Source organism: Mytilus edulis, chromosome 1 (assembly GCF_963676685.1).
Source record: "Mytilus edulis chromosome 1, xbMytEdul2.2, whole genome shotgun sequence".
In the NCBI taxonomy this organism is placed as follows: Eukaryota; Metazoa; Mollusca; class Bivalvia; order Mytilida; family Mytilidae; genus Mytilus; species Mytilus edulis.
Genome location: NC_092344.1, coordinates 18,301,051 through 18,313,859, shown reverse-complemented (window position 1 = coordinate 18,313,859; position 12,809 = coordinate 18,301,051). Strand labels below are relative to the sequence as shown.

Sequence of the window (12,809 nt, the reverse complement as noted above, 5' to 3'; positions counted from 1 at the left end):
AAATTGTTATTGTGTTCCTTTCTATATTTTACTGGACTGCTAAAATATATATTCCACTGTGGTGGATCCAGAAATTTTCATAAGTGGGGGCCCTCTGACTGACCTAAGAGGGGGCCAGCTCCAGTCATGCTTCAGTGATTCCCTATATAAGCAACCAAATTTTTTCCCAAAAAGGGGGGGGGGGGGGCAGGCCCCCTGGCCCCCCCCCCCCCTAAATCCGCCTCTGGAGTCTCATGACAAACGAGACCGGAAGAAGGAAGAAGTTTTTTGCGGGGCCGATTTCTGAGCAAATGCAGGAATTTAAAAAAATCAACAAAAAAAAAGTTTGAACGATTTTGAGTTCATTAGTACAATGAAAATTTCAGGCCAATTTTTTTTTGTATCAGTGCTCTCTCCAGGGTACACTGGTGCTATATTTTCTACCATATGGAAAAATTTGGGTTACTTTGCTAATTTGTATAGTGTCCATTTTGCTCTACCATGACGACAGCCATTACAATAGGTTATATATGCCCCTTAAATAAATAAGCCAATATTCTAATTCCTATATCGAATGCATAATTTGTCCGCATATAGGTGAATTGTACATGTTTTTAGGCATCTTTCCATGTACAAATGAACATTGTCTACTTTGAAATCATTCGGCCTTCTAGTTTGAAAATCAGAAGCGTAACCAGGTGGTAACCGTGGTATAATTGCTATATAAAATGACGAAAAATTGTAAAAAAGTAAGATTCAAAAGGCAAAAAAAGATGCAAGAAGATGTCGTTCATGATTTGTCCGCATATAGGGAAACACCTTGTAGATTGAATTCTAAGGTTAAATAACTTTTAACTTACCTGCTTTCTTAAGTTTTTGCCAAATTCTTTCAAAAACATGATGATTTTAACCTTTCCATTTCGTAAAAAGTTAAATTTTAAGTCTTTTCCCTTAGAATAACACAACATTTTTGTAAATATCCGCCAAAGGAAGTTTTCAAAGACACGTCAGTTTTAGATCCATGACCGAAAAGGACTGGATTATCTGCAAATTTGATGTAATATATTTTTTCAATCTTAAACTAAGGGAAGCAATTCAATCAAAAGGACCAAAGTCGCGTTGTGCAAATCATATGAATAAAGTACCTTTGATTTTGCCATATATATATTCCATATTGCTATCTTGAATGAATTCTAAAAGAATGTACAGGGGCCTAGGTGCTGTAATTTTTTTTTTGAAAGCAGTGCTATGTTAATTTCCATGGTGCTAATTGAAAATTCTGTTGAAAACACTGTGTATGCCTTGACTAGTTAAATTAAAATTGTAAAGTTTTTAAGTTAAAAAAAATGTTATTGATAATGAAAATGACAAAAAGTTAATTGTCTTTAATAATTAATTTCTTGAAAAATCACACATACACAATGTAAACAAATTACCGAGATGGTGCAATACTGTCCGTCTGTTGCCCTCTATGTAAACATTCTTGTTCGTTACGTCATATGGAAGAAGATGCAGAACTGACATGTGGCTTTCCCACTGTTAAAGCAACCTCACTCTGGCATACATTACTGGCATATACCGGAAAGTAATCTTAAAAAAATGACAAAACATTAATGGTTTTTCTGTATCTTAAGAAGAAGAAGAAGAGCTTTAAATTAGGACTTATGTGAATTTATGACTCCAAGATCCAAGATATTATAAGCAACATGTGACTGAGATTTTTTCCTCCATCAGCATTAAGATGAGTTCTCTCCTCCCAGTTGCTACAATTTGAATTTTCAGATTTAGCCCGAGCTCAAGCCTCCCAGAAGAGGCAAGCTGGCATGTACTGTATGCTACTGAACATTATTTGGTTCAAATAAATACATGTACATGTTTTTATTCATTCTTGTTTTTCTTCCATGCTAGCTTCAAGTTTTGATAATCTGACGACATGATATAAAACTCACCATAGATGCCAGGATCTAAATGTTGTATGCCATATACCAATTTTGTCTACAAAAGATCCATCAGTGATGCTCAAATCAAAAACAGTTTAAACACCAATTAAAGTATCTTACAACACAAGAGTACAAAAAATAGTGTGACTTTCCAAAGTAGTCAGAAATGACATGAAATAAAGCGTTGATCTACATTCCATAAAAAAATGGAAAATGACAAAAATTGCAGTGATATTAAATCATCATGTATTTTAGGAAGCAGTAGGACCATGTGGAAGTTACCCCTGTAAAAATGATGGCCGATGTTTAGATAATTATAGAGATGAGGATGGAAACAGAATTTATCTATGTTTATGTAGTGATGGATGGGGAGGACACAACTGTGATATACTAAGTAAGTATGTCTATTAGTAGAATATAACAGTCTATTGAGTTTTCATTTGATTGTATAATTTGAACTGAGAACATTTTAACCTTACTCAGTAGAAATTCTTATTGCATCCTAAATTGTTTTATAAATCAGCATATGAAAAGAAGATGTGGTATGATTGCCAATGAGACAAATCTCCACAAGATAGCAAATGACACAGAAATTAACAGCTATATGGCACTGTACAGCCTTCAAATATTAGCAAAGCCCATACTGCATAGTCAGCTTTAAAAACAATTCAAATGAGAAAACTAACGGTATAATTAATGTAAAAAATGAACGAAAAAACCAATATGTAACAGTAACAAATGACAACCACTGAATTACAGGCTCCTGACTTGGGACAGACACAAACATACAGAATGTGGCGGGATTAAACATGTTAGCAGGATCCTAATAATACTTTATCTATTTTTCTGAAATTGGACACAATCAATTTATTCTACAAGTTTAGCTAAGGATATTAATACTGTTTTTGTATTTAAATTTTTCTTTGTTTTGATTTCAGAACACAGATTGGCCTGGTCTGATTGGTCAGGATGGGGAGGATGCTCAGCTTCCTGTGGAAATGGATATCAGATTAGAAATCGTTCATGTAAAGATACAGTGACTGATGAAGATAGACCAGACTCAGATTGTTATGGATCAGATATTGAATACCAAACCTGTCCATACATAGATTGTCCTCGTAAGTTATCTCCCCTGGCACTAATGGTTATATTTCAGATATAGACAACCAAGTACAAATAAAGATTTTACTTGTCGTATATCTCTTCTCACACTTTGTTACAATTAGGTACCAAATACCATACAAAATTTGAAGCTTTTGGCTTTCTCAACTGACTGAGACTGTTATGAGTCAGATACTGTTTATCAGTCTATCATTACAAAGATTGTCAAATCAGTAATCTCTCCTGTCATTCATTGTCATCGATTAGATACTGTAAAATCAGAAATTATTGCCAGGTTTTTATTATTGCAAAAAATGCTACAGAGTTGTAAACGCAGTAATTTAAACTCGCATTTTGAAATATTTTACTTGAATTTAACATGATTTTGATGAAAATCATAAAAATTAAAATTGCATTCAAGTCTAAAATGACAAAATCGCAATATTAAATGCACGCAATAATTTCTGAATTTACAGTATTAGATATACAAAAGTTGTCCATATAAGTTTTTTTCCTTAAAAAGGAGTACACATTGCTGATGATTTGATACTGAGTATCAAAGCTGCATGTCTGTACTTAAGAGTTATCTCCACTTACTCAGTTACTAGAATCAATTATTTTTTAAAGTACCAAACATCAGGTTATTTTTATAAGTTACCTAATGAATGGGATATTGTTTAAAAATTATTAAAGACTGTGTTATCATATGATTTAAGTGGTGCAATATTTACTACTCACAAAAAAGAAGATGTCACAGAATAAATCCTGCTATTGTTAGTGGAGAATTTTTTTTAAAAGATCACTTTTAGGGATTATTCAATGCAGATCAGTCTAGATAGAGCTTGATACATAAATGATAGATTTTGGTTTTGTAAATACTTTTTGATTTTGTTATCAGGTTGGGATGAATGGGGAGGCTGGGATGAATGTTCAACAAAGAATACATGTGGTCCTGGTACTATGGTGAGATCTAGAAACTGTAGCAATGGCGGTATGGTGGGTGTAGATAGGTACTGTCTTGGTCCAACAAAAGAATCAGCTGTCTGTCACAGTCTTAAATGTAAAGGTATGTATTAGGTGGGTGTAGATAGGTACTGTCTTGGTCCAACATCAGAATCATCTGTCTGTCATAGTCTTAAATGTAAAGGTGAGTACATGGTACCTTGATTAATGCCACCCTGTTTTTTCTAGGGCATTAACATACATTTATAAAAATAAGAAAGAAGATGTGGTCATGGTATGATGAATGTCAATGAGACAACTGTTTACAGGAGACCAAATGACACAGAAATTAACAACTATAGGTCACTGTACAGTCTCCAACAATGAGCAAAGCCCTACCACATAGTAAAATTTTTGGGTGGATATACAAATTTTAACCCCAAATATTTATTTTGTTTTTGGATTAGAAAAAGGTAGCCAGGTGCATAGTTTTCACTGTTTTTTTTAGCTTCAACAAATTATTTCTCATGCTTTGAACACATTAATGAATGTGATCCTCTTTTACATTTCGTTATCAAACCTTGATTTTTTTCTAGCGTGTTAACAACCATTGGCATAAGTAATGCAATAGAGAATAAGTATTAAGTTATTTTCAATTTATTGGAAAAACATTAGAAAAATCATATAACAAAAAAAAATCCTTTATACAGATATTCACAAATATTATACCTTTTAAGCTTCTAGTCATACTCGTCTTTACATCTGAGCTACAGTGTGACTTTAATAGTGATGTTATACTTTTAAGAGATTTCTGTATCATCTTTATTTCAGGAATGGTGAGACTTCGTAATGGTACATTATTTGGAGAAGGTAGAGTAGAGCTACACAATGATATAACAAGAGAGTGGTTACAGGTGTGTGGTGATCACTGGGACTTACCCTCAGCTCAAATTGTTTGTAAACAGAGAGGATTCATTGGAGCTTTCGATGGTAATTAAAAAATCAGATTGTACTTTAAAAGTGATATTGTTACATTATAAGTGACATTGCTACTTTATATGTGACATTGTTATTTTATAAGTAACATTGTTATTTTGTAAGTGACATTGTTATTTTTATAAGTGACATTGCTACTTTATATGTGACATTGTTATTTTATAAGTAACATTGTTATTTTGTAAGTGACATTGTTATTTTTATAAGTGACATTGCTACTTTATATGTGACATTGTTATTTTATAAGTGACATTGTATTTTATAAATGACATTGTTACTTCTTGCCTTTTAAAAAAATATCTGCTTTAGCTGTTAACTTAAATGTGAAAAGTCAATCTATATCCATGAATATGCAAGGTTTCCTCAAACCAAGAAAATTGGTACCCACAAAAATAAATGAATCCAGTATTTATTATGCCCCACCTACGATAGTAGAGGGGCATTATGGTTTCTGGTCTGTTGCTCCGTTCGTTCGTCCGTCCGTCCGTCCGTTCATTCGTTCGTCCCGCTTCAGGTTAAAGTTTTTGGTCAAGGTAGTTTTTGATGAAATTGAAGTCCAATTAACTTGAAACTTAGTACACATGTTCCCTATAGTATAATCTTTCTAATTTTAATGCCAAATTAGATATTTACCCAATTTCAAAGTCCATAAAACATGGAAAATGATAGTGCGAGTGGGGCATCCGTGTACTTTGGACACATTCTTGTTTTGCAATGATATAAAAATTCTTTGTATTTTTTCGTAGCTATTCCTGATAGTTCTTATCCAAGTAATGCAAGTCAGCCAGGTATTATTGTGAAATGTAATGGCACAGAGAAAACACTTCAGGCCTGTGAGAGACATGAGATTGACTCATGTAAGACAATTGCTGGGGCTCAGTGTAGAGGTAAATTGTTATTAACTCCAAACATAATATGTTGGCTTTTCTTTTTATTTCTAGTGAATTGAATCCAGGAGATGTCTGAAGCTCTCAAATTTTGATATCTTGTTTAGTGATGATAGATTATTTAAGTATATAACACTCATTAGCAACAAACTTATATAACAGCCTGCAGTTCAATTTGAAAAAATCTTTTTTGGGAAAAAAAAGTTTTAAAATTATTTGCAGCTTTATTTTAATCGAAAAGTTAAGGGATAGTTGATATTTAGTACCCCATTTACAAGGTTCATAGTTACATGTATTAAGTATATATAATTACTTATATTTTATAGTTAAAGGAGTTTGGAGTTTATGGGCTTCGTGGGGAGAATGTTCAGTGACTTGTGAAGATGGAATAAGGACAAGAAGAAGAGAATGTAATCATCCACCACCAAACAATGGGGGACAACCCTGCCCTGGTAATGAAGTAGATTATAAGAACTGTACAATGATCATGTGTCCAGGTAACTATTAGAAATAACCTGCATGTATGAAGTTGAACACTTGTTTAATAGCTGTAGGCAGTTAACAAGTAAAGGAATTGTTTCATTCAATAGTATTCTTAAACAATTTTTGTTAATTTGTTCAATTTTTAAACTGTAGAGATGGCTTATTTTGGGGTTTGCTGTGCAATAGTTTGCGTGTGAAATTTTCAATAGGTAATATAGGTTTTAAAAGACTATATTATAATATTTGAGGCATATTTGTTTTGCAACACGAAAATTTGGGGTCACAAATATTGTGTAATTTGCAATGGAATCTGTATAGTCATTGGCTGGTTAACTTAAGCATATTTCAGCCATTTTATGTATGAAAGTGACGTACCTGTGTTTGTGACTACACTCATCCATATATGAAAGAGGGGAAAATTTATAGATCTTATCCATGCCAGTGTTGAGCAATCTATGAATTACATATTATCAAATATTAAATTTATAAAATAAAATATAGGTGTATTTCCGTCCTTTTACTTTCTTTTAGTCAGACATCAAGACCTCCATTTAACTATATTATGACAATATAATGGACAAAGAGAGATAACTCAATTGAAAATATTGACTAAAAACAGTTCTTGATATGCATAATGATGATTTGTTCTGTAATTTTAGGAAAAATTGAAACAACCAACACTATTTTGTTTACTTTGTATAAATCAAGAAAGAATGTGATATTTAAAAAAAAGGCCAAAAAATAAACAGCTCTATCGTTCAAGATGATAGCACTTCCATGATTTATTTTGGTAATTTGAATTACAGTGGATGGATTTTGGGCTGCCTGGTCCCGTTGGTCAGACTGTTCAGTCACATGTGAGAATGGTACCCAGTACAGAACAAGAGAGTGCAATGATCCAAAACATGATGGTGCTGATTGTCCTGGAGATGACAGAGAAGTTAGAGGATGCTTTCCAAAAATGTGTCCAGGTATATTTCTGATCTCCAAAACTGTTAATAATTGTAGCTTCAATATCAGGTAATTTTTACTTTCCCCAAAACATATCAGGGTAATGTTATGCTTTGCATGTCCAGGTATACTTGTGCTTTCTAAATTGTGTGTATTAAAGGTTTGTTTGCTTTACCATACAATGACAAAGACCGTCCCCTAAATACATCTTTGTCAAACTATGATTTCCCAAAAAAGCCAAAGCATTTAAATAGTAGTAACAGCATACTGAATCAATATTTTTGAAGTGTATGAGTGCTTACCCTAGCATACTGGTTTAAAATTGCATTTTCCTAAGTCATGCTAAGATAAAGTTAATATCCAGAAAGTATGATCATGTATGACCAGGAAAATGGGGTTCAATTTATAACATAAATATATTGCAAAGATGGTGATGTCACATCATTACTGTTTAAAAGTGAAAAACTTTGTTTTCATATTTTTTGTTGTCATTTATGTCATGTGACATTTTTCATGAAATAAATTGTGGAGTATTTCTTCAAAGAGAATTATTAGCCTCCTTAAACAATAATAATAAATTATAAACAATAATAATAAATAATAAAAAAATCTACCATTATTATTACAGTGGATGGTTACTGGACAACATGGAAAAGTTGGTCTGAATGTTCTGCCACCTGTGGATATGGAAATCGTAACCGTTCCAGGACTTGTATTGAACCACTATATGATGGTGCTCCATGTCCTGGTCCAGACTCGGAAATTGAAGCTTGTAACTCTTTCTCCTGTCCAAGTAAGTAACTTTTATTCATTTTGGATACATGTATCTGTTATGTTCAAAGAGTACATAATACTAGGGGATAAGGTATGAAGGGGCAATAAAAAACTGTAAGCATAAGAAATACAGAACATCATAGCCAACAGTCAACAACACACGACAAAGGAATCAAAGATTGAGTTTCATAAACTCAACTTAAATAGATGATGAGTGCCATTGCTCTTAGAGGATAAGCAGTTCCTTACATCCGTCATTTATTCTTTCTTATTTTTCTACCCTTACAACCTGAATTTTTGTCTTTTAAAAGGGCATTAAAGGTCAGGTTACAGTAAATGGGCTGTGTCACACATTTTGATAGAGTTTTGCATACACAATTAGCTTAGTTAACTATAACTGAAAATCAAAAAATTATGCATTAATCCCTTTTATTGGTGAACATTTGTGCAGAAAGCACATAAAATCAGCAAACAAAGATCTTACTTTAATAAAATGAAATAGGATGGTATAAGCACTGAAATATGTGAATAGCTTAGTTGCATGATGAAAAGTAACATTGTTTTATAAAATAAAAGTCTGCCACCAATAATTATGCACAGTTTTTAGAATTTTATTATTTTTTTGTTTATGTACCTTTTTGCACTGGCTCATATGCTATTTTATATAATGCAGTTGATGGATCATGGAAACTTTGGGAGGCCTGGAGTGATTGTAGCATGACATGTGGGGGTGGGGGTCGTAACAGAACAAGAGAATGCAATGAAGCCATGCATGGAGGTGGTGATTGTATTGGTGTTTCCAGTGAAACAGAGAGTTGTAACACCCATAACTGTCCAGGTAACATTTTTTATAAAACCCAGATTCCTAGTGTTGCACATGCTTTTCCCCTTCCTATCCCATTTTAATTGCTTATTTTGCATAATCAGAAAATAAACAGTCACACTTGACGCAAAAATAATATGATTGAAGTTGAAAGATTTGTATTCTTTCAAAAATTATCTTAAATCAAGTTTTTTAAGGATTGTCACAAATATTTCTGCATTTAGGTTAATCTTTGGTAGAACTCAATTAGCTCTTGATAGAATATGAATTTAGTTGACCAATTGAAAGATCATATGGAGGGGGTTATGACAAATTTTTCTAGTAAAATACTTAACATCTACTTGTCAAGTTTGGCTGTCCAAGCCATTAACTTGAAGCTTATTTTTTTATTTATTTTAAACCAATTTAAATGCTGGTATGCTAAAATTGCTTTAATATTAAAGAAAAGCCTGCAGTTTCTTTGGTAAAAAATTAACCAGCAATTTAATTGGATCACACAAAATACTGTATACTTAACATTAACATGCATAGCAACCATAAATTTTGGCTTCAGTTGACGGTGTGTGGTTAGAATGGGCAGTGTGGAGCGATTGTTCGTTATCCTGTGCAATTGGTTGGCAGTCCAGGAACAGAACTTGTCTTGGACCTTTCTATGGTGGTGACAACTGTACAGGAGATATATCTGAAGTACAAGACTGTATGTTGGTAGAATGTCCTGGTAAGTCTTATTTTAAAAATGTATTTATTATCAATTATCTCCCTTTACAGAATTACCTGAAAATAAGTCCTGATTATATCCAGTTATCTCCCTTTACAGAATTACCAGAAAATAAGTCCTGATTATAGCCAGTTATCTCCCTTTACAGAATTACCTGAAAATAAGTCCTGATTATAGCCATTTGGGTCAATATCTTTAATTGTTTTTACATAGGCTGTAATGGTAACGTTATTTCCTGTAGCTCAGTCCATATCGTAAACTTGGATATGTATGATAGCTCGTTTTGAAGCTGTGACATTTTCACATATGTGGTTAAATTTTCAGGTATGAAGTGAGATGACTTTTTCCATAGATTAGCATACTCCGAACATCCTTTTGTGATGCGGCTCCTTGTGGTAAAATATCCCCTTTTAACACAATAAGTTCTTTGGAAATTTAATACTTTGAACATATTTAATAGCTCCATAGTTTTTACACATTTATTCTATGTTCCTCTACTTTCCTAATCACCACAAATGGTGAAGCTCAGTCATTTGTAAAAAATAGAAAAATGTCCAATATCACTACACAGAGATTTTTTCTTTACACATGACTTTTGAGTTCCTCATTTCGAGACGCATTAGGGATGTTGTCCCAGTTATCTCCCTTTACAGAATTACCTGAAAATAAGTCCTTATTTTTTTAGCCAGTTATCTCCCTTTACATAATAACCAGAAAATAAGTCCTGATTATAGCAAATTATCTCCCTTTACTGAATTACCTGAAAATGACCCTTTTTTTTAATCAGGTTGTAGATTGTTTTCTCTTGAATTATTAAAATGACTTTTGTCAAGTTGAATCATTAAAAACATCATTAAAACTATTAATCCTTATTATTATCCTTACAACTTACAGTTATGTGTACTGAAAAGTATGCATCAAAAATGCCTTGAAATTTTTAATTTTTGCTTACTTAATCACACCTATAATAAATAAACCTAATAAGCTATGTTTTCAAATTTTATTAACCCTTGATAACTTTGAAATGAAGTTTCAAGTTTGCATGTCAAGTCTGAGCAAATTTTTATGAAAATATTTGTGTTTCTATGAGAGTCTCACAAGATTATAAGTCTAATCAAACATTATGGCATGTTTTTAGTTGATGGTGTGTGGCAGCCCTGGTCTCTGTGGGATAGCTGTAATATTACATGTGGTGGAGGAGGACAGAATAGATATAGGACTTGTATACAGCCTCAGTTTGGAGGTGCACCTTGCAACGGATCAGAGATCGATTACAAAGATTGTAATACACACCACTGCCCTGGTAATGCTTCTTATACTGAAACATATATTTGCCAGAGATATCATAGATAGTCAACATTTTATATCATTTCACTCAAGTGGTCAAACATTGTTTTATTATATCTTTTCCTTTGTTTAAGCAGCTGAAGAACTATAAAAAAATAAACAAGTACATTTGTACATATTACATTTAATGCACCAATTATATTAGAATTAGCAAATATTTTATTTTTTTACATTTCTTATTGGGTTGCAGAGTGGTTCAATTTTGTAATATTATAAACACTCACTGACAAACAAACATATATATATATATATATATACCAAAATCACAAAGCTAAATAGCAGTTCAAACATATATAGAAAAGATAATTTATTATTGATATTAATATCAAACAAAATTAAAATTACTGTAAAGTGGTATTTTTCTTTATTGATTCTGAATTTTCAGATAATAACCTAACCTGTTCAGAGGTTTAAATTTTGTGATTTTTTTTTTTTTTGCCTTATTTTGTACTTCTTTAAGACTAATTCACACAAGAGAATATTTCCACAAAGTAACTTGGCCAAGAAATTAGCAATGCATGTAATAATATTAAAGCCTCAACAGAATTTATCACTTTATGATGTTGGTATATTTTTGTATTTACAATAAAATAAGAAGTTTATGAGATATTTGTAAATAATAAAACTACAGTCTTTGTTTGTGTTTTTTCCTTTTCATAAATGCAAATACATTTGTAAATCTAACTTAAATAAAGATTAAAAAAATGAAAATAGCAGGAATAACTGAACTGTCATAAATCATATATGTTTAATTTTCTGTGATCAATGCAAAGGCAGAAACAATATTCAGTTTAAATAGAAGGTCTTTCTCTAAATTTATGAGTAACCCTTTTTAAAATATCATAGTGAATGGTACTTGGTATGCCTGGAGTAACTGGACTGACTGTACAACAACATGTGGTGGAGGACTACAGACAAGAAATCGGACCTGTGAACAACCACAATATGGGGGATTCTATTGTGAAGGTCCTGATCAGGAAACAAGAAATTGTAGTACTCATAACTGCCCAGGTTTGTTCCGAGTTCATACAGTAAATGATTGTGGTTTTATTTGATTTATGATTTTAAAAGTGAAAATCAGACATTTAACACTTCTGATAATTCTAGAAATCTTTCTTTTTAGTGAGTTTGCAACCTGAAGCAACTCTTAATTTGTTTGACCATAGATTGTTTTCATGCCTATAACAAATGTCATTTAGATTTAATCTACAGAAAAAGTAATGTTCTGCAACATATTCTGAAGTGATACGAGGGAATATGATAAAAATCAGTTTATAATTGATTAGCTTAGATATTTTTGGTATAAATATTTTGAAAGTAATATTCTTTACGGTAATGTTACATGCTATTTCATTATACATGTACTATCCTATTTCTTTTCGTAGGATTTTCAACATGCTCATTACTGCATATCAACTTGTACTAATATCATGTCTGGATGATTTTAAAAATGTGTTTTTCTTTGCTATGTTTGATTTTCACTGATACTTTATATCCAATATATTTATATTACCTTTGCATGTTACCCTTATCTTTTCCCCTCAGTAATCTGCAGTGTTGTTAACCATAAATGGTAAGTTCATGACTTATGCCTAGTTCACACGTACATTTAATTCAAATTGAATTCGCTAATTGCGTTCACACGCTCTCGTTTTTTATTTTTATTGATTCGAATTGGCTAATTCGCATTAACCAATTCGCATTAGAAATCAGTTTTTTTAGATATGAAGTAAAAGTTTACGTCTTTCGGACAGTAAAGCAAAATTGACACGCATTGCAATTCGAACTAGAATTTACGTTTGGACGTAAAACACTTTGAATGCGAATTAAGTTAATTCCAATTAGTTAATGCGAATCAAATTCGAATT

At 32.1% G+C, this 12,809-nt stretch overlaps 1 protein-coding gene across 4 annotated transcripts in view; it reads left to right on the top strand.

The window, feature by feature from the left end:
* The first annotated feature begins 2,907 nt into the window (after positions 1-2,907).
* LOC139525501 (SCO-spondin-like) overlaps positions 2,908-12,809 on the top strand; it is a 43,125-nt gene continuing 33,223 nt past the window's right edge. For 2 of the 4 annotated variants that reach the window (XM_071320889.1, XM_071320898.1), the window contains exons 1-11: positions 2,908-3,037; positions 3,919-4,086; positions 4,794-4,952; positions 5,705-5,845; positions 6,172-6,342; positions 7,135-7,299; positions 7,908-8,072; positions 8,727-8,891; positions 9,430-9,594; positions 10,733-10,897; positions 11,788-11,952. In XM_071320889.1, the coding sequence (XP_071176990.1) occupies positions 3,981-4,086; positions 4,794-4,952; positions 5,705-5,845; positions 6,172-6,342; positions 7,135-7,299; positions 7,908-8,072; positions 8,727-8,891; positions 9,430-9,594; positions 10,733-10,897; positions 11,788-11,952 (1,567 nt within the window). In that variant the 5' untranslated portion in view covers positions 2,908-3,037; positions 3,919-3,980. The other 2 variants (XM_071320915.1, XM_071320906.1) reach the window with 2 other exon arrangements.